The sequence below is a fragment of the Sinohyriopsis cumingii genome, unplaced genomic scaffold (genome assembly GCF_028554795.1).
Source record: "Sinohyriopsis cumingii isolate HCF-2022 unplaced genomic scaffold, ASM2855479v2 utg001660l, whole genome shotgun sequence".
Taxonomy (NCBI): Eukaryota; Metazoa; Mollusca; class Bivalvia; order Unionida; family Unionidae; genus Sinohyriopsis; species Sinohyriopsis cumingii.
Genome location: NW_028316033.1, coordinates 248,356 through 272,521, shown reverse-complemented (window position 1 = coordinate 272,521; position 24,166 = coordinate 248,356). Strand labels below are relative to the sequence as shown.

The following is a 24,166-nucleotide window of genomic DNA, read 5'->3' as shown; positions in this document are numbered from 1 at the left end:
ACAATCAAAGGAACATATTACTCCTTTAGAGCAGAATCGGTGACACAAGTTTCCAGCACATGCTGATCGTTTTGTGTTAATTGCAATGAAACATTTGTCACAATGCTTGTATATAAGTATTTTGTAGAAATTAATCTAGTACCTGCAACATGAATAAAATGGGGAAAAGTTTAGACTTGTGGATACTAGTTTGAATTTGGTTACTTTATTGGTTCATATCAGATGAACACATCGTAACAATAAACCTCTTTTATGTCTTTTATGTCTAGATTTTAATTATGTCAATTATTGTAAACTTTGTTATTAAAATCCATGGATTTGTAAATAATAAAGGAAGTTCTAGTTTAGAAAATATTATAGTTTGGATAAACTTCTGAAATACCCAGCCATCTTTCTTCACAACTGTGTACCAACTTTTACAAAGACTATTCACACACCTGCCATATTCCTACAATATAAAAGTCTTTCCACACGGCGATCGTGGAATGCATTACGGACGAGCCCAAATGATTCCATATGATGTCAACTTATTTAAACGTAACATAAAAATGTGTCTAGTAATCAGTAGTGTCCAACAACTGAAAAGCTGACGGGCAAAACAGGACATCTAGTCCTATTACTCAAACCCCCAAATCTGTATTCATATTGATGGATATTATAAAGGCTACGGTAACAGTCCAGATTATTTTCGCAATAGACAGCGATAACAAAAACGAAGAATAGTATCTTCTATCTGATCAGTCTCTATCTGATCAGTCTCTATCAGTCTCAGTGCAAATATGTCGGTCTCTCAGGAAAATAGTACGGTTTAAAATTCCACACTATGTGTGTTTCTTAAAAAGCAAATTTAAGAATTTTAGAGGACGTGTTTGCTATTTTGAGCTAAGAAATGACATTGTTGCTTATTTAAGATGCTAATGTGCACAAAACTACAGAACATAAATGATAAACAGGCACCTTTATATAAATATATACATTCAATCTCTTACTGCACTTTGGTTATCATTTGTTTGTTTGATTCTGTGGTGCTTTATGGCACAGCAACAAAATTAGGTTATTTAGTGCCGAGACAATATGAGTACAGAGCTATCTGATCTAGGCTAGTCAGATGATAGGATTCGAACACATACATTTTCGATTGTGAGTTCGAGGCTCTAAATACTGAGCAACACCTAGTTTAAGCATTAAATAAAATAAAATATATTTATTTTGAATGGGCTTAATAAAATAAACTGGGACCAAGGATACATTTTACAATGAATTTTCAGTTTCTTAACGTTTGTTTTTGTGTTCAACAACTCATAAGTATTGCCGCATAATATTATTTTTCATTCGTATGAACATGGTGTTTCACTTTTCTTAATAATTGCTTTGTTATCTATTATGCCAGATTTGTTATACCTTTAATAATTCAGGATTAGACTTTAATGTCCATCAGTGTCATAGTGGGACTGATAAGTATCCTACCATTCAGTTTTATGTTTTGCTTCATATTTATTCCATTAATCTTATAGGTTAGGTTGTATATAATTTGTAGCACATGATTCCTCAAGGCTGCATTGCTTGAGAGTATACTTTGAAGATAGCCTGTATGCTAATTAGGCTTGGTATTTCCATTTTTCCATTTAGTTTTGAAATGCCTGTAAATAGAGGGTTGACCAGCATGCAATCTGTCTGTTTTTGTCCCTCCAACATATACATCGGATCCTTATTCAGCAGAAATTATTAATTGGTATTTCTAGTAACACTTTGCCAACTTCAATAATCTTATATACTTTAAAACTTTCAAGTTCATTATCCTCATTGCTATCACTAGCTAATATTGGCCAAATGAAACCATCAACTGAAGTAGAACTTCATAAATAATGCAGTATTGAAACTAAACCAGATCCATAGTTTTATATCCATTCGTACCAACCCCGTGGTCTAAGTAATTAGAGCGTCCCCCTTGGATGACGGAGGTCAGAAGTTCGAAGCTCGGCCGAGTCATTCCAAAGGCTTATAAGAATGGAACTAACACCTGCCTCGCATAGCGCTCAGCATTAAGAGATTAGTGTTAGAACTGGCCGACATGGTGTCAAGATAATGTGACTAGGTGGGACATGATGCTACATGTCTGCGGCATGATGCTCCAGTGCCAGACATTACTGTCAACTGTCACGCTGCAGACATTGTAGCATTATGACTGGAACATTGTTAAAGTTACGTTAAAAATCCAAATCACATTCACACACACACACACACACCAATCAAATCAACCATACATGGCTAGCGGAAGTACTCAGATGAGTATACTGTTGCCGACCTGTAAAACAACATATATCGCGACAAGTGCTTAGAGGCCTCTAGCGGTAGCCTGATTTTTCTCGCAACAAACACTTTAAGGGATAATAGCCAAATACAAGTTGTATAAAGCTCAGACTGCATTTTTATATGTGTGACTTTGAACTAATTGTGCTGGATATTTCGCTCATCAAGTCTTCAGACTGATACAATGTTTGCGTGATAGACGCACTCGCTCACCCTGACAGTACCAGTTATAAAACTCGGTACATAGGCTGCAGATCTATGTATTGCCTTCAAGTAGTTCTAGTCAGTATTTCTCAAACGATGTCTTACAGTCAAGTAAACTTATGATACGGTCTTGAATCCATTGTGCTCTCTGGATCATGCTTAGTCTAAAAAACTTTTTATATATTTTATACTGGACAAGACTTGACTTCCTAATTATATCGTTGTTCATCTGAGTCACAGATTATACTGCATTATAGTGAAATTAATATATCATCACACTATAGGCAAACATTTAACTTAGTTTTAAATATTACAATTTAACCAGATTTGACAAAAGAGTTTTATCCATCATTACTCTAAATAACATATAAAACGTTTTATTAGACAGGTACTTATGCAAGAAGGCTTATAAACATCAAGTAGCTAATTATAAAACTAAACTTATGGAGGGTCACCTACAATATAATTTGCACTATGGCAAACCGCTTTAGTATCTCTTCTTTTTTGGTTACATTTGTCTAATTATCCATACAAACTGGTTATCACTACTTCAAAAGTTAACGCTTCTAAAAGACTCCCCTTTAAGCTCCTCAGCATAACGTATAACTACTTACGTTGAAATCATCATTTAAGAAGATATAAGGTTTTCATTATTGCAGCGAATATAAGAATTATTATGGATAAGAGTGGGTTGAATCAAGACAGGGTTTTCACACTGCATCAAGCTGCTAATTTTTTCATGTTTGCGTTGAAAAGTATAATATGTAGTTTTCTTCTGGCAACAGTGGTTGAACTAAAATACTACTCTGCTTGCCCTTGAATTTATTTCACATTAAAATTTTGGCTAATGTCAGCGATTTGAGAAATATGAAGACCGCATGGGTTAATTGTTGTTTTAAAGTTACCCTTGTTGTTTTCCATCACTTACAGAGCAAACATTTGTTGAAGACTATACAAATGAACTGCGTCAATTGGAAGAGTTAAGTGCAGCCACAGTTTACCAAAGAATGGAGCGAAATAGTGACGAAATCATCGATAAAAAAGTCAGCACTATATCCAAGAGGTAGGTATTCATATTAGTAGCTTTTATTTTAGCCTTGAGTTGTCTTTTGCTCAAACTACCACATCACCCTATGTTCAAGGACATTGAACATAGTCAATTTGGATGTTCGAAATATTTGAGACCAAAAATAGAATTCCAATCACAAATGTTGGAAATCCTAGCGTTTGTAGGTGGCATGATGTTGATCTATAATTCTTGCAACAGCATTATGTCAATATATGTTAAGTCTAAATACAGATGTTACCAATGCAGCCCTTGCGTACAAGATGAATATGTTCCAGTTAATAGTATACTGGATACAAAAGAAAGTCTAATTGCAAACAAAAATTCAGGATATTTTGCATAATGTATTATAACATCCATCGGTTTGTATGCAAATACCATTGTATGTTTCCTATTTTATTTCAGCTCAATAACCTCGGTTATCCATTAAATGGAGAACCATTATGATGATCTGTACATGTATTGCCTTTTCATTAAGTCACAAAAATGTTTTTAATAAATAAGATTACTTCTTCATATACTGAACGTTGTCAAGAGCTTGATCACTGGGCAAGGACAAAACCAATGGACTTTGGAGACAGTGTCTAATATAAGGCCACTGTTACTGAAAGAAGGAAAATGGTTTCCGCACACTAGCATTTGTTCTCACCTCATACATGAAAATAAGTTTGTGGCATTAAAAGGAGAAATGGTTTCTGCAAGAATATTTTTGCTCTCGAAAATGTACTCTTTTCAACATTTTTATTTATTCACGTGTAAAATCTTTTTTACTGTATTTACTCAGAGTCATCTTCCACCTACGTATTAAGCAATACATACGTAGATAAGGTCGACATTTGAGTGTAGCAAAAAACTTAAATTCCTTTTCCAGTCCCCCACTGCTATGTGAAGTCTAATATGTTTGCATGTTTAGATAAATCACAATAAAACAAGAAAAGATGGCTCGCTTTGTAATAAGTAAACTACGTTCGAAAACACGACCACTACAGAGAGAAATGAAAGTATTCTCCGCGGAACCGGCAATTACCGCAGTAAAAATGAATACACTTTATCCACCTTACCTAAACAGTCAGGTTAAATAAACAAAATCGTGGTGGAGGCAATACTGTGTTGATGTATTGAAATATGACTTATCAATTGTGAGAAAGTAAACAAGAAACAATGCTCATCTGTGTTTCCTGCCAAATACTTAAACATAAGAATCAGACCTTACTAAAATTGATTTAAATTGACTAATATATAAGGTACGAGACAGATAAAGGGATTTGTTTGTTAAGAGATACAATCAATTTAAAATTAATTGAAACTGTGTCAAACACGAATTAAAAGCAGTCTACCTAGCCGTTATATATTCCCAACACTGTTACAAAATTCTTTGGAGAACAGCTTCTGTGATGAAAGCTCGAACGAAATGAAAACGGTTATGTAGTTAAAGCTCACTGCCCCGAGAAAATGTTTAGTCATTATTTCCCATTAAATGTACTTGAATATTAAAGTAAAACAAAATCGCTGGGTAAGAGAAAGTTTTATTCAAAACATCCTGGGACATCAGTGTAATTAAATGTGCAACTGAACACGAGAATGACCTGCTGCATCTCCCCAGCATTTACACTTTGAAAACAAGACCCAAATCAATACATTTGTTTTAAATCTGCGTTCCCAAAGAATATCCTCTGCTAAGCAAACCAAGAGTGCTATTGTTCGCTGCTTTTCTAAAAAAACAAACTAATGGAATCGACTGAACAGTGGAAATGATATGTGTTTAACCATTTCATCGTGTGATCCTGAATCGATACTAGATCATGAGAAATAGACAAGCAAACCATTTACTTGAAGTTAATAAAACCCGACCTCCTCGCCATTGTGATGTTTTCTTCACAAGTAATGTCTTGTGTCTATGGTGCGACGTGGGATAGGTTAGAATGTATTAAAATAGTATGACTCTATGGAAAAGCTAATTAAAAGATATAATTTCCTGGGTTGCGGGTATACACAATTTTATTAAATTGGGTCGTGAGATAAAAAGATTAAAAACCACTGACCTAATAGTCATAAGTATGCGCATTTAGATATTTAGAAATTTTTACATACTGTTACAATAGGCCTAGAAACTTTTTCATAGGTTTTTATGCTAATATACTAGGAGTTTCTACTTTTTCCTTACTACTTACTACGTCTTACCTGCTTATGCAGTAGGATTTTGTCATTGCTGTATTAATTTAGTCTCATCCATGTTGAATAAATTATGGTCCTGGACAATTAACTTAATATACTCATATGTAATGTTGTTGAAACCATCAAAATCTAAATAATTATTAAATATATTTTGAATCAATTTGATAAGAACAATGACTTACAGGCTTATATGTTTATTATTATCAACAAGATATTTTGACAGATTTGTAGCCTTGCTGAACAAACTAATATCCTTGCAATGTAAACGATATATCTTAAGGACCTTTGAAAAGTATTTTCATGCAATTTGGTACACACATTTTCTTCTCATACTTAAAATGGCATTATGGTTTCATCTTACATATTCAATTTTGGACACAGTTATAACCATGGCTAATCCGCTAAACATCTTTACATGGGATATTACTTTTAATCACGAAGGCTCCAGAATCGTGCAATATATTCTAATGGAAATTTCATATGAAGATTATCTTAGATGCTATATCCCTAGTATATGTTTTCTTGTCTACTCCATATTTGACATAGTTATTGTTTATGTCGATTGACTATATTTTGCCATGGGTCTTGGTTTTAGTAATCGTATCATAAGAACTCTTGAACATAATCTGATGTCATTTTAATGTTAGCATTGTTTCGCTTACCTCATGTTACATCTTATTATATAAAACCTTAATTATATTTTGATATAATGCAGGATACTGGGCGACGCTATTTCTCTGTATATAAAAACTGTTGATGATTTATATTATTATTATTATTATTATTATTATTATTATTATTATTATTATTATTATTATTATTATTGAAATCAGATTGGACCAACTGGTGAAAAAATTCGACAGGCATCTGCAAACTATATCTACAAAGGAACCTAAATCTAGCAAAAATCGAACTGGTTCTTCGATTGGACAGAATACCGTGACTGCTACTGAATCTAGTTCAACAAATTTAGAGACAAAGGTAGCAAATATAGAGAGAAAGGTGAAAAATATGGAGACAAAGGTTTGTAAATCAATTGGACATATCATAAACCAAAACATAAATTGATTTTTAATACATTACCTGATCATAATATATTATGATAACCTCTACTAGCACACAAACAAATCCATAACATGTGAGTCAAGTTAATCCATAACATGTGAGTCAAGTTATTACCATATATTATCGCTTGTAGTGGCAATTATTGTCACCGAGATGGAACTCAGTTGCTACTTGTTTCCTACTTGATAGGAGATGTTTGGTGCCTAATGTAATCATTCGCCAGGTACTATCTCTGATTGTTTTTGTTGAGCATTCTTCTATTAAAAAGTCTAACAAACAATTTTTGCAATTGCCTTTTCGCAACACTTTTGGTGATTCTTAGAAGTTTTCTCATCATTGATGTATGTTCCACCTATTCCATTCCCAATGTTCACATTATATACCAATAGCTGGGACTTCAGATGCCATCTTTGTTATAAGATAAGCTAACCAGTGTCACCTTAATTGTCTACATATATTGTCAATATTACATAAAGGGCATCACAGTATATTTATTATCTTTCATCCCATGTAAAGCAGAAGGTATTATTCTTCGTTTGATTTGTTTACACCATTTTTGAGGCTATTGTTTTTTTTTATTATTTTGTTCCTCATTAATACGATACATTTTGAAATTTAACTTGTTTATACAAGGTTACAATTGCTACCTATTTTACAGAGTAGTTAAAGTAGGTTCTTTGTTAAAATAAGTTTATAGTCAAATAGCTTAATCCAAGACCTGCTTATTATACATTGGAGATTTTATCTCCTGTAGATCAGGCTATATCAACACACTTGAACGTCTGTATAGACACACCTGAACGTCTGTATATACACACCTGAACGTCTGTATAAACATACCTGAACATCTTTATAAACACACATGAACGTCTGTATAAACACAAATGAACATCTGTATAAACACACCCGAACGTCTATATAAACACACTTGAACGTCTTACATATAAAGTTTAGAAATGGTAAGAAGGAAATATGTTCATTTCATTGTAAATATAAAACTGTATGGATTTCCATGAATTAAGTCAAATTCATTATGACCGAAAATCTATCTCATATTTGTTTATCCCTACTGTTAAGAAGACAAAGTTTGTATCTTTGTTTTTGACTACTAGGCCACGTCACTTCCTCATACGTGAGGACAAATTTCAAACAGATTTCATACAAGTAGTGTGATCCAGATTGTGGAGTGAACCAAAAGGTTTTTATCGACTTGAATATGACCATCGCAAGATCGATGTGTTGTGTGAATTGATTTGAATGTTTAACGTAGCTTTAACAATGTTTCAGTCTTATCGATACGATGTCTGCAATATGCCAGTCTATACTGATGTCTATCACTGGGGCATCATGCATGTAGCATGATGTCCCACCCAGTCACATTATCCTGACACCAGGCCACCCAGTCCTAACACTAACCTCTTAATGCTGAGAGCCTAGTGAGGCAGTTGTTAGTACCATTTTTGTAAGTCTTTGATATGACTCGGCCGGAAATCGAACCTACGACCTCCCGCATCTGAGGCGGATACTGTAACCACTATATCGAAATGTCACTAAGGATCAAATTTGTGTGGATCAGATCAACAATCTTACTGCACATGTTTGATCAGGTATTTAATTAGGGGCTTAAACTTCGCCTGTAGATCATTACCTTCAGAAAGCCTGATATTAATGAAAATGAACCATTGCTTGCATCACATATAAGCAAAATCAGCTTATTGGTACATTTCCGAGCTATCCTCTGACCACTCAAGCCTCACAGCTGATGTCCTTGGATTTACCAAAACCATTCTTATTTGGAAGAAATTTGTATTCCACTTCTGAACATCTGAATTTGTTCTCCACAAATACTACTCAAAGTAATACTGGGACTGCAGAATTCTCTTTCCCCAAATCATTACCGTAATAAGAACTTTCTGTGTTGTGAAATAAATCCCAAAATATCATAAAAGTTAAATCACATGTCCAAAGTATAAATTATTCCAAATGAATTCCAGTGGTGCTTCGAATGAATTCTAATCTTGGCTGTGCTGATGTACTAATTGCATGGATTAGTATTAATGTCCTTGAATGAATTCTCACTAATTTATACATTGTGATTTAATAATGTTCTTTTAGGATTTTATGTTTTAAATGTCATATCTCTTACCATTTTTACCTTATAACGAATGTTTTTACTTTAAATATTATTAATTATCATCTAGAATTCCGTATAAACTATGTCAAGCTTACATCCGTCTACCCATCAGTTCCCTCGTCTCGCTACCCCTCAAACCCAAGCAAAATAGAATAAGCCATTTGTTCAAGTATGTATATTGTAAGACATATGAACTGGCATGGCTCCGCGGTTAATTTGATAAACTACAATCAAAGAGAGTGGATTGTCGAAACATACCATACTTAGTACAAAATAATAGACAGGTCTTGAGGTACCATAAATCCCCAAACCAACGAGCCACCAACCATCACCATATGATAAATCATTTATGATGAGATGGGTTTCAAACCCCCTCTCTAAATTAACTTTACCTTCCTAATCAATGTGAAACGTATTCTATCTCATTGGTATTTTCCATCTCCAAGGATAGTTTAAGTTCAGCCCAGTAATTGCATTTTGCATGCTGGGTCTATTCAATGCAGACATATATCATATGAGATGTATATTATATGTCAGTGGTGGCCAAAACCTTACTCAGAAGATTAAATGACCATAGGTTTGCAACATAGAAAATTCCCTGAGATATTGGCAGGCAAAAAGCATGCTGATTATTTTGGGTAACAACTGTTTTCGATTATTTCGTCAGGCAAGGGTGAAACAATTTTCAAATTTGCTGCATACTTGATTGAAATGTTATCTTGTATTATTCATGGTGACAAATCCACATTTGATATCTGCCACATGACAGGCATGCACAGTGTCCTAGTGGACTCACTTGTCATACAAAATCAAATAATCAACAACGAATTGATTGATTCACAAGTCCTTATTCAGTAGAATCTGCTCCCATTGAGCAACTCCGTAAAGTAATGGAGCTCCCAACGTTTGTCCACCGATACTTAGCAGCTCAGAATATTTGAGGGTACGTAATGCCATAACAGTGTCATTTACCCACACGTTGCCAGCTTCTTGGCAAAAAAAACCAGGAACATGCACATTAAAACTCAACCATTGTGGCAGAACTGCTGTCTTTTCAGAACAAATAATAAGGCGTGATTATCACTGACTTTGCTTGCTAAAGTTGGAGTGACTAGAAGTTATGTCATTGGCTTTGTTCCGGCACCTACTCCATATTTATTGCGAACTCTGCGCTTTGACAGCAGTGTTTAATAACACCTGAGAAACTAGTTATGATTGCAATACTGGTATCATAATTACTGAAGATTAAAACAATGGTATAATATGATTGGAGAAAGAAGTCGTCAATAGTTTTTAATAGCTCCAGATCGACACCAGATGCTGGCAATGAATAATTTAATCAACTTACTTCATACAGTCTAGATTATCATGTTTGCTCGCAGATGCGTGAAAATTAATATCGGTGTAATCTGCAATAATCTTTGTTTCCTCTTTTTATTGGTGTCGATGATTGTTTTAAATGATATACTCGCAAAAATGGGTACTTTACCAAAACCACGTAATGTGAAACCCACTAAAATAAAGTATACGGATATAAACTTGTTTTGAAAGACAGGTTGTTTCTATGTAATACTTTCCCGATCATAATAAGAGCTCAACATCATAAAGCCTCGCCTTAGCTACGTCTATAGAAGGGTGGGCACTTCACATTCTGGATTACCCTAACCCATTTGAACATTGCCCAGTGGATACAAAACTTTACTATTCTAGTTGAATAAAAATCATGTGATTAATAATTTTTCTTTACAGTTGGATTTCATGTCTAAACTGTTGCAATCGATCGACCACAAACTTGGAGCCAAACAGACACTCACTGGTGAAACTGATGTAAAAGTAGAAGGTATTATTCTTTGCGTTTGATTTTCCGTAACACTATTTTAGAGGCTTTTGTGTTTTCATTATCAAAATAATGATGAGTATGTTCATAATCAGCTGTTAAATACATGCTTTAGCAAGCTTTCAGTGTTTAGTGTAGGATGTTGTTTCAACCCCCATGGCTGTTTCAATACTACCTCACGTGACCTCGAAGTAACTGCTACACTGCAATGCTTTTCATGAATTTGTTGCAGTCATAAAGTCAGTCTTCTGCTATATTTCTTCTTCAAAATACATTATTATATCATTATGCTTAAGGGAAATATCACTAGCTAGCATATATTGTCCTTCTACTTAGACGTTTAGCTATGGGACCTCAGTCGTGTATAATTATATATGTGGCGGTCAGATTGATCAACCCTTAATACACTGTAGTGATTACTTCTACACGACCTGAACAGCCTGTTTTCCTCTGTTAGAGAGAACTAACAATCCAAGACTATCTGGTGCAAGCAAAATGGATTTTCCCTTCAACTGGGAAGTATTCTCCATCCATCTTATCATTATTTCTAGCTTATTTCTCTCACCAACGTTTACTATTTCGAGTTTCTACATATTTTACTTATAGGTGCCATGAGACATACCTGCAAAGTCACTAATTCTTTCCAATGAATATAGACCTGAAGCATAACAAACTTAAATTGTTTTTATTATGTGAAGCGTTTTTCTTCTTTTGCATTTTTAACACCATGTTAGGTATTTTTTATTTAATTTAAATCTTATTCAACTGAATTTTGTATTTGTTAGATTTAATTATTTAGACCATTATATGCTATTATAATGTAACCTTATTTACTGGAATAGAGCCCAGGTCTGACCGATTTTTAAAAAATATGTTTGATGTAAACAATTTTATAAAGATAATGTTTCTAAAGGTGACCTAGTTCCTGGCCTTGATTAAAAATTCAGTGATAGTTGTAGTAAACAATATTTCTTTAAAATTCTTTCCCAGAGTAAAAGTCATTGATTTCAGTTAAGACCATACTGGGATTACATGACAAATAACATGTGTTTATTGTTACAAACTTTTGGTTATTATAGAAGGATGAACTATTGACCTCCCTCTGGGCATCTTTTGCGTCTTGGTTCTACTTATTTTTAACGTTTTTGTCATTCGTGCCTTAACACTTGAGAAGTCAAGTTGTTTTATGTTTGACCATTTTTATGCTAATTATTTTATTTTATTCAAATTATTTAGATTTCAAGTAATTGTTTTCCCTGGAAATACTAGTGCTCTAAATTAATTCTTACACAAAAACATTTCTCGAAATGTTTAGAGATTTCAAACACTGGAATAATATTTTCTGTGATTCAACAAGAGGCTGTTGATACTGCAGCAATTCAAAGGTTACTGCAGCAATTCAAAGGTTACAACAGACGTCATCATCTTCCATTTTGGATTTCATCGTGATTCGAACTCAGTTTCACTTAGGAGTGTTTAAGAACAGGACATCTATTTTTTAATTTGTGGACTAATTCTGGATTTGTTTCGTAAAGCCGAAAGTTCTTTTTCTCATTTTTATCTTGTTTTCTAAGGAAATAAACTGTTTATGCTTTTACAAAAACTTTTGTCTTTACTTTTTTCGTGATATTTTTTGTAAGAGCCTAAACACGTAACAATTAAATACCGCCTATGCTATGTTACTTCTGCTAATAATGTGAAGTTTAGTGCTTCTTATTTACAGGTACTAAGTACGGTTTGTGTGGTAACTTATGAAGTTAGGTGAATATTATATAGGGTCTCTAAATAGACTCTAATTAGTAATGAATTGAACCTGCTGAATATCAATTACTATTTACACAGTTGATATATGTATATAGTATCTGTATATAATACTGCAAGTAGGCACTGCATATAATATTTGTAGCAATTATATTAAACTAAACGAATTCTATACTGGCACTATGTACAGACTGTGTCGGTGTAACAAGATAACCGGGTGGGATATTTCGGATTAACAACAGAACACGTTTTGACGACACAGATATATGGTTTAATGTGGCGATTTATATGAGTAGTGGATGATGAAGATATGTGCGTATTTATAATCCAAATATTGGATCTATTTAACAAAAAAACGCACAGTTTCAAAGATGAAAAAAATGTACAAATAAATTTAGGTCAGTAACCCTAAAACACAGGATAAATGATTTCACAAATGATTCAATAATGGAAAGATGAATATAGTTCACTCAAATAGTAAACAATGTAAGCGTTTACACATAGTAAAAAAATGTATTCGCTCAGGTAGCGAAATTATGTCACTAAACAAGAATGGATATACAATCTATCCTTCCAGTCCTGAATAATACACTGGGTCTTACTAACCCAAAAATTAGCATACAGCTAAAAATACATGTGTGGAGATGCACTCCGTCACCCGTGCACCATGTCCGCTCCACAGCTCCTCCGAATCAATTTCACAACCAATATAGACTCCGGACCCTCGGAATACTATGATCACTTGAAACATTAGACCCTCCGGACACTTGAAATATTAGACCCTCCGGTCCCCCTGGTCCTTTGACGGCTCTACAGCTGGGTCACCTTAGTCACTCTTGACATTCCGGACGCTAGGCATTAGACGCTCCGGCACCTTAAACGCTCCGGACACACGGACGTTTCTACACTCTGACATCACCGGACACCCCGGATATTCCTACCATCAAAACTCAGCTGAAAATATACCCGATACAGTGTACTAAACTTGATACAGACATAACGTAAGGACGTTATACATGGTAAGTTAAAAAGATTATATTATAATGGCAATTACAAAACAGAGGTTCAATAGTAAACTTAACCCTGCTTGATAAGACAATAGTAAACAATTCTTTTTTAAAAAATGTAGCTTTACATTACCAATATAAGTCCTGCACTACGTCGCAACAAGAATAAAAAATGCACGCAGCAGCAGGGGGGGGGGGCGAATCGGACATTTTGTCCAATCGTTATTTTGCTTAATTATTACTTTCTGCACTCAGCGGATCCGGTGTAGTCGTCGCCTGGTGAAAAAAAACGACGTCGGTCCATCCTACACGATGGTGACGTCATTTGGTTTAATGCGCGCCGATCCCAGCGTCGTCAGCGTCCGGTAAACACAGCGACGACCGCGTCGATGTCATTTCCCCCCCCCCCCCGCTGCTAAGAAGTTATTTACAATGAAAATTATTTACAACTAACCGAATATTTGGTCAAGTCCGATACGATATCGTGTCCGAGGATCATGTAAATTTATCGTTACAAATCCATGTGGGGTCGACTGAGCATGACTAAAAAAGTTTCGAAAACCATTAAAGTCCATGTCACCGCCGCACCATGTCTGCCAAATATTTCGTAGCGTGTGTGTATCAACGCCGTTGAATGCAGCAAGAATATTACAGTTGTCTCTGATTACTTTTGGAATCTGAGTGTATCGTTGAGTGACATATATCACGTCGGTGTTTTTATGCCTGCCTCTGGAAAATATCCTAGCTGGGTTTTTTTGATTGCCTAACATAACATCATCGTACACGACTAGATTGTTAACGTCGCCATCAATATCATCAATACCCGGTGCATCATTGATATCTGTAATAAACTCAATAACATTTTTTCAGCGATCGCTGATGCATTCTCGTTAAAATCTTTCAACACCTCGTAGCATCGTTGATCATCTACGCTAAGGGCGATTAAATACAACTTATCCCACTTCATCCATCTCATTATTAAATTGAGTAACAATTGCGTCTTGCCGGATCCAGATGGTCCGATGATAATCATCCGGATCGAGTTTGGTAACGCTGCAACATGCTTAACTGGTTCTCTCGTTTTAGTCGCCGAAAAATCAATTATATTCATATCTCTATACATAAATTATGGATCTATATTGTGTGAAGTGTAGAGTGCGTACTGGCACAAATGATATGACAACCGTTACAACAAGAAATAACAGATCGGCGCTTACTGGTAAGTGTGTACAATGCGGTACAAAGAAATTTAGATTTATTTCTATTGGACCCGGGGATGCTTTAAAAAAAAGCGAGGAGGTGATATTGCAGCCAAGTTATCAAAACTCCCCGGAACACCGTGGGCAAAGTATCCAGGAGAAAAGCACCTCCCAGGATATAGCTACTGTGGCCCCGGAACACAATTAGATATCAGACTCAATGATCAAAATCAGCCGCGACCCGGTGAGTATCCAATAAACGCTATCGACGAAGCATGTCGGATACATGATATAGCTTATCGTAGCGGTGATCTGCAACAGCGTCATATCGCGGATGTAAAATTAATTCACGCGTTAAATGCTATTCCTGATAAATCATTCAAAGAAAAATTGGCTTCATGGTTGGTAAAATCGGCTATGAAAGGTAAATTAATGATTGGAAGCGGAGCTTCTCGCGCTGGTAATTGAAAACGCTAGCGTTTATAATAACAACATGGAATCCATCTATTATTCTCCGAGAGGATACTGGAAGGGGAAGGCCGCAATTGGTAAACTCGCAAGCGCTGCAAAGGTAACAAAGGCCGTTGCGGCTAATTGGTTATCCAAACAGGCTATATGGCAAATTTATCTACCACCACCTAAACAAATCAACTTTTCGCGCTTTGATGTCAGCGTACCCAATGAAGTTCATCAAGCTGACATATTATTTCTGCCGCATGACAACGGTTACAAATACGCGCTAACCGTAGTTGATGTTGCGAGTCGATACAAACAAGCGGAGCCGTTAAAAACAAAGTCAGCAACTGAAGTAGCCGATGCGTTTGAGCGGATTTACCGAAGGGGTCCTCTGCGCTGGCCAAATCTATTACAAGTTGATCCTGGCAATGAATTTCGCGGCGCTGTTTTATCAACGCTGAAACATCATAGCGTCGCGATACGACGAGGTCATACTGCGCTACATCGTGATCAGGCAATTGTTGAACGATTCAATCGGACTCTTGCTGAACGGTTATTTGGGTATCAATACGCGAAAGAATTCATCCAAGAAAAACGATCTCGTGAATGGGTCAAAAGGTTGCCAGGCGTAATTGCAGCGTTAAATAACGAGATTACCCGAGCAATCAACATGAAGCCCAGCGACGCGATTAAATACGAGTACATACCCGGAAGATCAAAAATAGATAGCGTTTCCAAGCCGATTCTCGGCGATGTCACTGTTAGATATCTGTATGAACCATGAGAGCTTGAAGGCGGTAAAAAAAGAGCTACTGATCCTATTTGGAGTGTTACCACACATAACATATCAACGATAACACGATCAACTGGTAGACCACCGATCTACAGACTGGATTCAACTGCCCCACAGCGCGGATTTACTCGCGAGCAACTACAAGTGATACCTGACGATACTCAATTGCCCCCGCGTGGTCTTAACTAGCGCCGTTGCGTCTATTGCACTCAAGACAGGTCAACCTCACATTGTTTTTGACATGACCGAGACTGTTATCGATCCTGTCCACGGTAAATTGGCGAGCGTCTTTATCCGAATAACGCCAGCGCATTACACAATTGCAACTCGCGCAGTGATTATTCTGTTGTTGTCGTAACGCAATTATTAATTCGGCATCAATATCAAAACGCCGCTGTTTTTTTTTTTATCCTGTTGGCGGTAACCCGAGAGTTTTCTATCAATGACGCTAGCATCAATAATGTCATCGTTGTCGCCGGGTTCGTCGGTGGCTTCGTCAATAACAATTCTTCGAAGCTGATTCATTCTCCGTACTCTGGACACTGCCAGATAGACTAGATTTGACCATTCGATGCGATTATCAACTATCCAAACAATTGTATCCGTGATAGTTAGTCCCTGCGAGGAATGTATTGTCGTTGCGTATCCTAGCGTCCACGGGGATTTATCAGCACGTAGCGCGTCTTCGACGACGCTGATATCAACGAGCACGATATCATTCAGAACGAGAATTTGTTTTTTTGTCCCTGACGCTGTCAGGCCCGGGATTTCAACTTCAATGTTCTGTCGCCGTGTATCCGCGGGTCTATAACATAACGGCACTGGGCGCGTTGGAAACTTTTCCTTATGCAACGTAAACAACTTCCGCTGAAGTGTGTCTCTGACTATCTTTCTACTCGCTACAATCAAATCGTTTGGTCTCCATGTTTCCCAGAATTCATTTAACGGCGTTTCCGGAATCACCTCGCGGATTATTTCACATTGAACTCTATCCGGCTGTAATCTGATTAATTTTTTAACCTCGCGCAGTTGTTCATCAAGTGCTCGGTAATCAGTATCGGTTTCTTCATAATAGTCCACAAAATCCTTTAACCAATCATGTGGACCCTCGCCGACAAATGGTGGTGGTTGGCCATGGTCGCCACACATGATTACCGCTGTATTCGCGCGCAGCAACCACTCAAGAAACATTTGTAAAGTATCTAACGAAACAGTACATATCTCATCCCAGATGATAACCTCAGGAATAAATTTTTCACCCATTCGATCAGGAGTCCACTCACCACCGCTGTATCGAAAAAAGCTGTGATAAGTAACGGCGTCAACATTTCGTTGTTTTATCTCTCGCGCTAGTCTATGGGTCGGTGTAAGCACGATTATACTTGCCCGCGTTCGAAATAGTTCAATTGCCCGAGTCGTCTTTCCTGACCCGCCACAGCCGCTTAAATAAACTGTTTTGTGTCTACAAATTGGATCAGAACACGGTGGTGCATTAGACCATTCTGATAAATTATCACCGCGTAAGTAATTGTTTTCAACGGTGACATCTGCTGACGGGGAATAATCGCGTCGTATTTCATTTTTAATTCTCCATATACCCCAACTCTCGTCCGGACTAGTAAACTCGGCTATGTTTCCCTTGTACTTTACGTCTATATAAAATGAATCAACGGCTACTCTAACCGCGGTGTCGGGAAATCTATTTATCATCGAGAATAAATTGATAGCGGCGTAACCCAGCATAGACGCCCTCAAATGTGGATACGCGGGGCTGTCTCCATCGCTGTAGGAAACAACTGTACCCAACCTTGTTCCATTGGACAAGAAAGCTGTTTTGCAGTTCACGTATCTATTTTTTGCCACTGCGTCCTTGATTACGAAATCATATTCTGCGTCATCTATAATCAGCCGTGAGCAATATCGTTTGTAGTCGCAGTTTTTTCCACCTTGTGTGAACTTACCAATTATCCTTCTACCGAGATCTTTTGCCTCGCGGTTTCGTTGGTCGAATATCTTTTTGGACCATTCGATGATATATTCCTCGTTGGCATCAATGTGTGCTCTGGACTCGTCAATTATGCTATCTAGACGCTCTGGTTCTGGTAACCAGACTTCAGTCTGCGCCCGATATGATATTATTGCGTCACTGACAATCAACGATACAAGCATGCTACAATCAATCATATACCGTAGCAGCGCTATTGGCAGCCATCTCTTTTCAGACATGTGTCTACCGATCCAAATATAACAACAGCGATGAAGTCCTGCCGCGAATTCAAATGATACCATGCGAGCGAATCCGGTTAAATCAAAATCAGGCAGTGGTCCATTAATAGCAACACGAGTCATTTCATGTCTGGGGTGTCCAAATCGTTTGAAATACTCGGCGGCGGATCCATACCCGAGAAAACTCGCTGGATAACAGGCAACCATATCAACCGAGATCATAGCGTCGCGGTTGTATTCAGTGTTCCATAGTCCACCGTGATAATATTCCAAACAACTGGATTGTACATCCGGTAGAAATTCCTTGCGCGTTGGTCTCCACGCATTTTTCCTTGCTGCAACATGAGCCGCAACCGATGGAATCGTAAAACAATTTGTTAGCAGTTGTTCATCATGCTCTTCAAATTCCATGGCGGTTTTTTTCATCTTGTTGTGAAACGCTTCAGTGCGATATAATTCACCGTTTGGTCTTACAAACTGATCAAAGGTATCCGCATCGTTTTCAGCGCTGCGAAGTAACCACACTGACACAGGGTCGTTTTTACACAAACAAGCAATAGCATCAAATAGTTTCCTCTCTGCGAGAAAACCATCCTCTCCCAGGAATTCCCCCGGGATATACTTTACTGTTCTATCCCGTGGAAATATTGTGAACGCGGACGTCCACGCGTGTTCGTTATGATCAATAATTTTGATTGGGGCTCCCTTTGATTTATACTTTGATTCATATAATACTTCACCGGTTATCGTTGTAACGGTTATTGGAAATCTCAGCGACGTTTCTAATTTCGCTATGTCGCTAATGGTTGCTCCTCGCTCGCGCACTGTCTCCTCCCATTGGTTTATTTTGCTACGTCGTAAATCGGTCAGTTTATTTCCTCGACACGCATTTGTAAAATGCTCTATTACTCGTTCTGCTACACAATTTATCCCCGTTGACTGTTTCATCGGCGCTAGTTTTCCGATATCAGGTTTCTTATTTAACGGGTATTTTCCATAGACAACTGCTGTTTCAGGATACGCTCGTTCATAGTATGGTCTGTCAATTCCGGTTAACAGCCCTGGGTTGGAGTCGCGGCTAACAATGACTGTTTTCTTATCGCTGAGAACCGGTTCAAATTTATCACGTATGATCCAATTACCTGATTCCACCCGGACAATGAATTTTACTCTGAAGAAATACCTTTTACCGTCAAGTTGTGATATTATCGTTGCTGCGCGGTTGTCGTTCATGGTAGCATCAACAACGCCATCAAGTCGAAATGTTGACCAACTATGAGATGCACCATCACGCTTGAATTCATTGATACAATCGCGTATTTTTTTCACAGGGTTCTATCGTTTATTAACGCTTTTGGTGCGTCCTTGAGGACTCTATCGAGATTGAACTTAATATTTTTCCAGGGCTTAATTGCTGCTAATCTCTCAAACACTTCCATATAATTAAAACAAGTATTTAAATGAAAGAATATAGTATAATGAATCACTGCAAATGGTTGATGATTGGGTCGACAACCCCGTGCAATAAATCATGTAGAGGTGAATTCTGCGGGTATCATTTACAAAGCGTTCGTAATGGTTCTCTTGGCCCCCTACCGTGCTTGGTTTGTCACGTTGGTGTAAGAGGAAAATCGCAGTTGTGTATCAATTGTGGCGGAAAGCGATACAGGGAGTGAAAACGCTATTATGACAAGCGAATAAAAAATGCCGTCATTGACCCCACCGCAGACTTCGTCATCAAAACTCCTCAGGACTACATTGCAAGGTTTATAATTAAACCAAATAATGAATTAGACAAGTAGTATTATTATACAAATGAACCAAGAATTTCAGCCGCATCCTGTGCTCGTTAATTACGAGGCATCTCGCGACGGCGTTGTTAGAAATTGTAGACTGAAGAAGCCGATTGGTACCGTAAATAATCAGGGATACTTGCAATTTACTGCAGGAGGAAAAAGCTATTATGTTCACAGGATTGTATTTGAAGCATTCAACGGATTAATCGAAAATGGGCTTGTGATTGATCATATTAATAATAATAAGACTGATAATTCTCTTATAAACTTGCAAGCTATCTCGCAAAGTCAGAATACCAAAAAAGGCCAAACTGGTAAGTTTTTAAAGAAAGCAAAACCCGTAAAGTCATTTGATACAACAACTCACGAGGAAAAAATATTTCAGTCGATGAATGAGGCAGGAAAATATTTTGACATTTACATCGCCTCAATACGATTTGTTGCAGAAGGAATACAGAATTCAGCGATCTCAAAAAAGACGGGTCACAGAATTCGATTTTCATATATAACAGAAATCAGCGAGTGACAAGGTCACCGTGACGAAGTCACCGGCGCCTATGGCGCTGACGAAGTCGCCATGACAGTGCGAACGCTACAATAAATTGTCTCTTCCGGAAGAAATACCGGAAGAAAACGAATTATCCTACGGTTTCATCGAATGTTAACACACCTCGGGATTGATACGCAGGGTTCATTTTGTAAAATAATTTTTTTTTTATTTAGAAATAAGATGTTTATAAGAATATGAATATCGAAGACATCAATAATATATTAACCGAGATTTTAAAATTAAAAAATCAAGGAATTGAATTATCTGATAAGCTTGATAACCAAAAAATATTGTCCGATTATGAAATTATTAACGAGCAATCAAAGAAAGGTCGATATACCTTGCCACGCGAGTATTCTTTTATAAAGCGATTACAATATACGATCAATGAAAACCTGTATGGCAATGACGTAAATGCATTTATTAGACTATTTACTGCCGTTGAGACAGTACGAAAAAACCTCGGACAGGCTTTTGAACGACGTCGAGAAATCTCTAATAAAATTAAAAACATTAGAAGGATTATAGACGAAAACTCCCTGGAGCCCCTGGGACATATCCCCGACACACTCGGCGGGAAATTAGAAATTACGGAGCAATTGCAATAATGGTAGGCGAATCACTTACTACTCGGCTAGCCAGAGAGCGGCTAGTAGCGCTTAAAAAGCTCTTACCGTTACGAGACAGGGTTCGAAAACAACTTCAAACGCGGCAACAACTACAAACTGATTTTGCTGTTGGAAGCGAACAGCTCTTTGCTCCGGTAACTAAAGCGACCAAAGATGTTACGGCGGCAACTGTGCCCGTCCTCGGTGCGCTTGAAAAGATAGCGGCTCAGACCGAGCAAACAAAAAAGTCTCTGGAAACACTCCCTGCGAAAATAGCATTCGCTACAACACGGAGGCCGCCACCACTCGCTATAACGGACCCACAAGAACCATATGTTACAATGGCCGACGAGGAAGAACTAGGCGCCACCGCAAGAGAACCAGAAGAAGAAATACCGGAAGAAATACCGGAAGAAATAGAGAAAGAGGGGAATATACCCCGTAATGTGCTTAAAAAGAGCACAATCGATCAAATCAGAGCCTTCAGCGATGAAGAATTAGTTGATTTTACTGTTACAAATTTTGCTAAGGACACACGAGATGAGCATATCAATAGCGGCTACGAGAAAAATATAAGGTCGTTAAAGGATTGGACAAGAATAGTGTATTTGGCAAATAAACATAAAAATGAATTACCACCGCGTGATAATAATTATATAATATTCCACAATAAAGTAAAAAGTGAAAGACCAAAACACGGAAAAGGATACTCTGTTGGTAAAGACGTTACTTGTCCTGGTAGTGTTCTCAGTGATATATCACGGCTAGAAATACTAATCGGAGGAAAACGAGCCGGAAATAACTCTCCGGAAATAATCAATGAGGCCGCTGATATTTGCAGGCGGTTATTTGCCGGTGGTATCATGGACATTAATGCATATCGAACGCTCATTGACGAGTTAGTGGATGATTAAAAAAATTATAAAATTGTCGTTTTTTGTCGGTTTTTGGTCGTTTTTTGTCAGTTTTTGGTCGTTTTTTGTCAGTTTTTGGTTGTTTTTGGTCTTTTTTTGTCGTTTTTGGTCGGTTTTTACGGGTGAAAACCCCAGGAAATTATTTAGAGAAAATCGATGTTTTTTACCAAAAACCGGCAAAAACCAACCAAAATCGACAAAAAACGACAAAAATTGACAAAAAACGCGGATTTTTACCGCCGATGAAAACCCCAGGAAATCATTTAGAGAAAATCGATGTTTTTGACAAAATTTATGATTCGGTGGGGGGGGGGGTGATCAACCACTAATTGGAAAACACTGGTGTTTTTTATAATAAAGATGATTATACACTACAACCATGATAAACCAGTCAGCGTCTACGTGGTAAACTCACGATTGCCTGTATACCGCGCGTGGTACGGAGACGGTCTCGGTAGCACCATTGCGGGGTTATTTACAAGAATGGCTCCAAAAGTGGCGCCGTTAGCCAAACAATTAGGAATGAAGGCTATTGATGTTATTCGTGATAAGGGAATCAGCGCTATTGGAGATGTCGCCGAAAGGGCGTTTTCTGCAGCAAAGGACAAACTAATGTCGTTGGTGAGAAAAAGAAAACAGAAACCACCGGTGATGCCATCAACGACAGTGATGCCTGCAAATGTCAGTAAAGTAATAAATAACGCAGTGGAACAAAAACTAGCGTCGTTGGTAAACAATAATCAAGATGACATCGCAAACATGATAGCGGGAAGTGGTTTAAAACCACAAAATTCGAAGAATTTAAAACGACGACGATGATTTAGATGCATCAGCGTATTATTAAATAAAATGTTTAAACGAACAGCTGACCCGGCGTTTGATATGGACGCACCAGTGCACAAGGATGATTCTGTCCGTAATTATCAATTTTATTCCTATCATGCAGTACAACCCAACATACGATCGCGAATTGAACTTCAAGTCCATGATACCAGTAAATATTTTTTACCGTGTGAAGCGTTTATTGAAATCGAAGGAGAACTTGTAACAGAGGCCGATACTCCTGCTGTACCAGCACCGTATCCAGATGGTACCAAAGTTGGCTTAGTCAATAACGGCGTAATGGCGCTATTTGAGAGCGCAAAATATCTCATTGATGGAAGAGAGATCGAGTCTATAGAACGCGATGTTGATGTTGCTACAACAATAATCGGGTTAGCAAGATATTCCGACGATTATACAAGATCAGCGGGTCCATCTATGATGTTTTCAAAGGATACTAGAAACACTGCTGGAAACTCGCAATTTGTGGTAAGACGATCAAGAAATAATGCTAATAACGCTGATGCTGATGTTGAGAATATGATTATAAACAGCGATCCTAATTTTAACATCGGAGCTGCAACACGCATATCAATGTTAACAGGGCCGCGTAGATCTTTCTCATGCGCGATTCCACTGCATCATATATTTGGATTTTGTAGGAACGTGCGAAAAGTTATCTACGGAGCAAAGCATACCGTGGTGCTTGTGCGAAAAGGTGATGATAGAAATGCAATTTGGAGAATTCCAGAGGATCTTGCGAATCCAAATAATGACTCTGGTAAAGTCGTTTTAACTAAAATATTATTGTGGATGCCAGTAATGACTCCATCCATTACCACAGAGGCACGATTGCTATCCTTTATGGAGCAGGGAGGAAAATCATTACTAAGTTGGGTAACAACAACAACAGATACTAAGCAATCAAATATCAATGGTATATTCACATGGAACCTGGCATCACAACAAGGCATTTCGGCTCAGCGTCATATATTTGTTGCGTTGCAGGATATGACGAGAGTTGATAATCAACTATCCAGCCATATGATATTTGATCGATTAGGCGTTACTGACGTCTCGCTGAGAATAAACGGCCAGCAGGAACCATCTGAGGATATACAACTTAATTACGGTCAAAACCATATTGCACGCGTGTACCATCGGTTGCTGTCGTATATGAGTCGTGATCAAAACGTCGACACTGGTTTGCAAATATCACAACATGATTTCAAAGAACTATATC

At 37.4% G+C, this 24,166-nt stretch overlaps 1 protein-coding gene across 1 annotated transcript in view; it reads left to right on the top strand.

Moving 5' to 3' along the window:
- The window catches only part of LOC149771773 (transient receptor potential cation channel subfamily M member-like 2), a 65,452-nt gene that overhangs the window by 16,506 nt on the left and 24,780 nt on the right, over positions 1-24,166 (top strand). Inside the window, exons 4-6 of the mRNA XM_089948142.1 lie at positions 3,445-3,577; positions 6,589-6,778; positions 10,704-10,794. Of these exons, the coding sequence (XP_089804268.1) occupies positions 3,445-3,577; positions 6,589-6,778; positions 10,704-10,794 (414 nt within the window). The remainder of the gene's footprint in view (positions 1-3,444; positions 3,578-6,588; positions 6,779-10,703; positions 10,795-24,166) is intronic.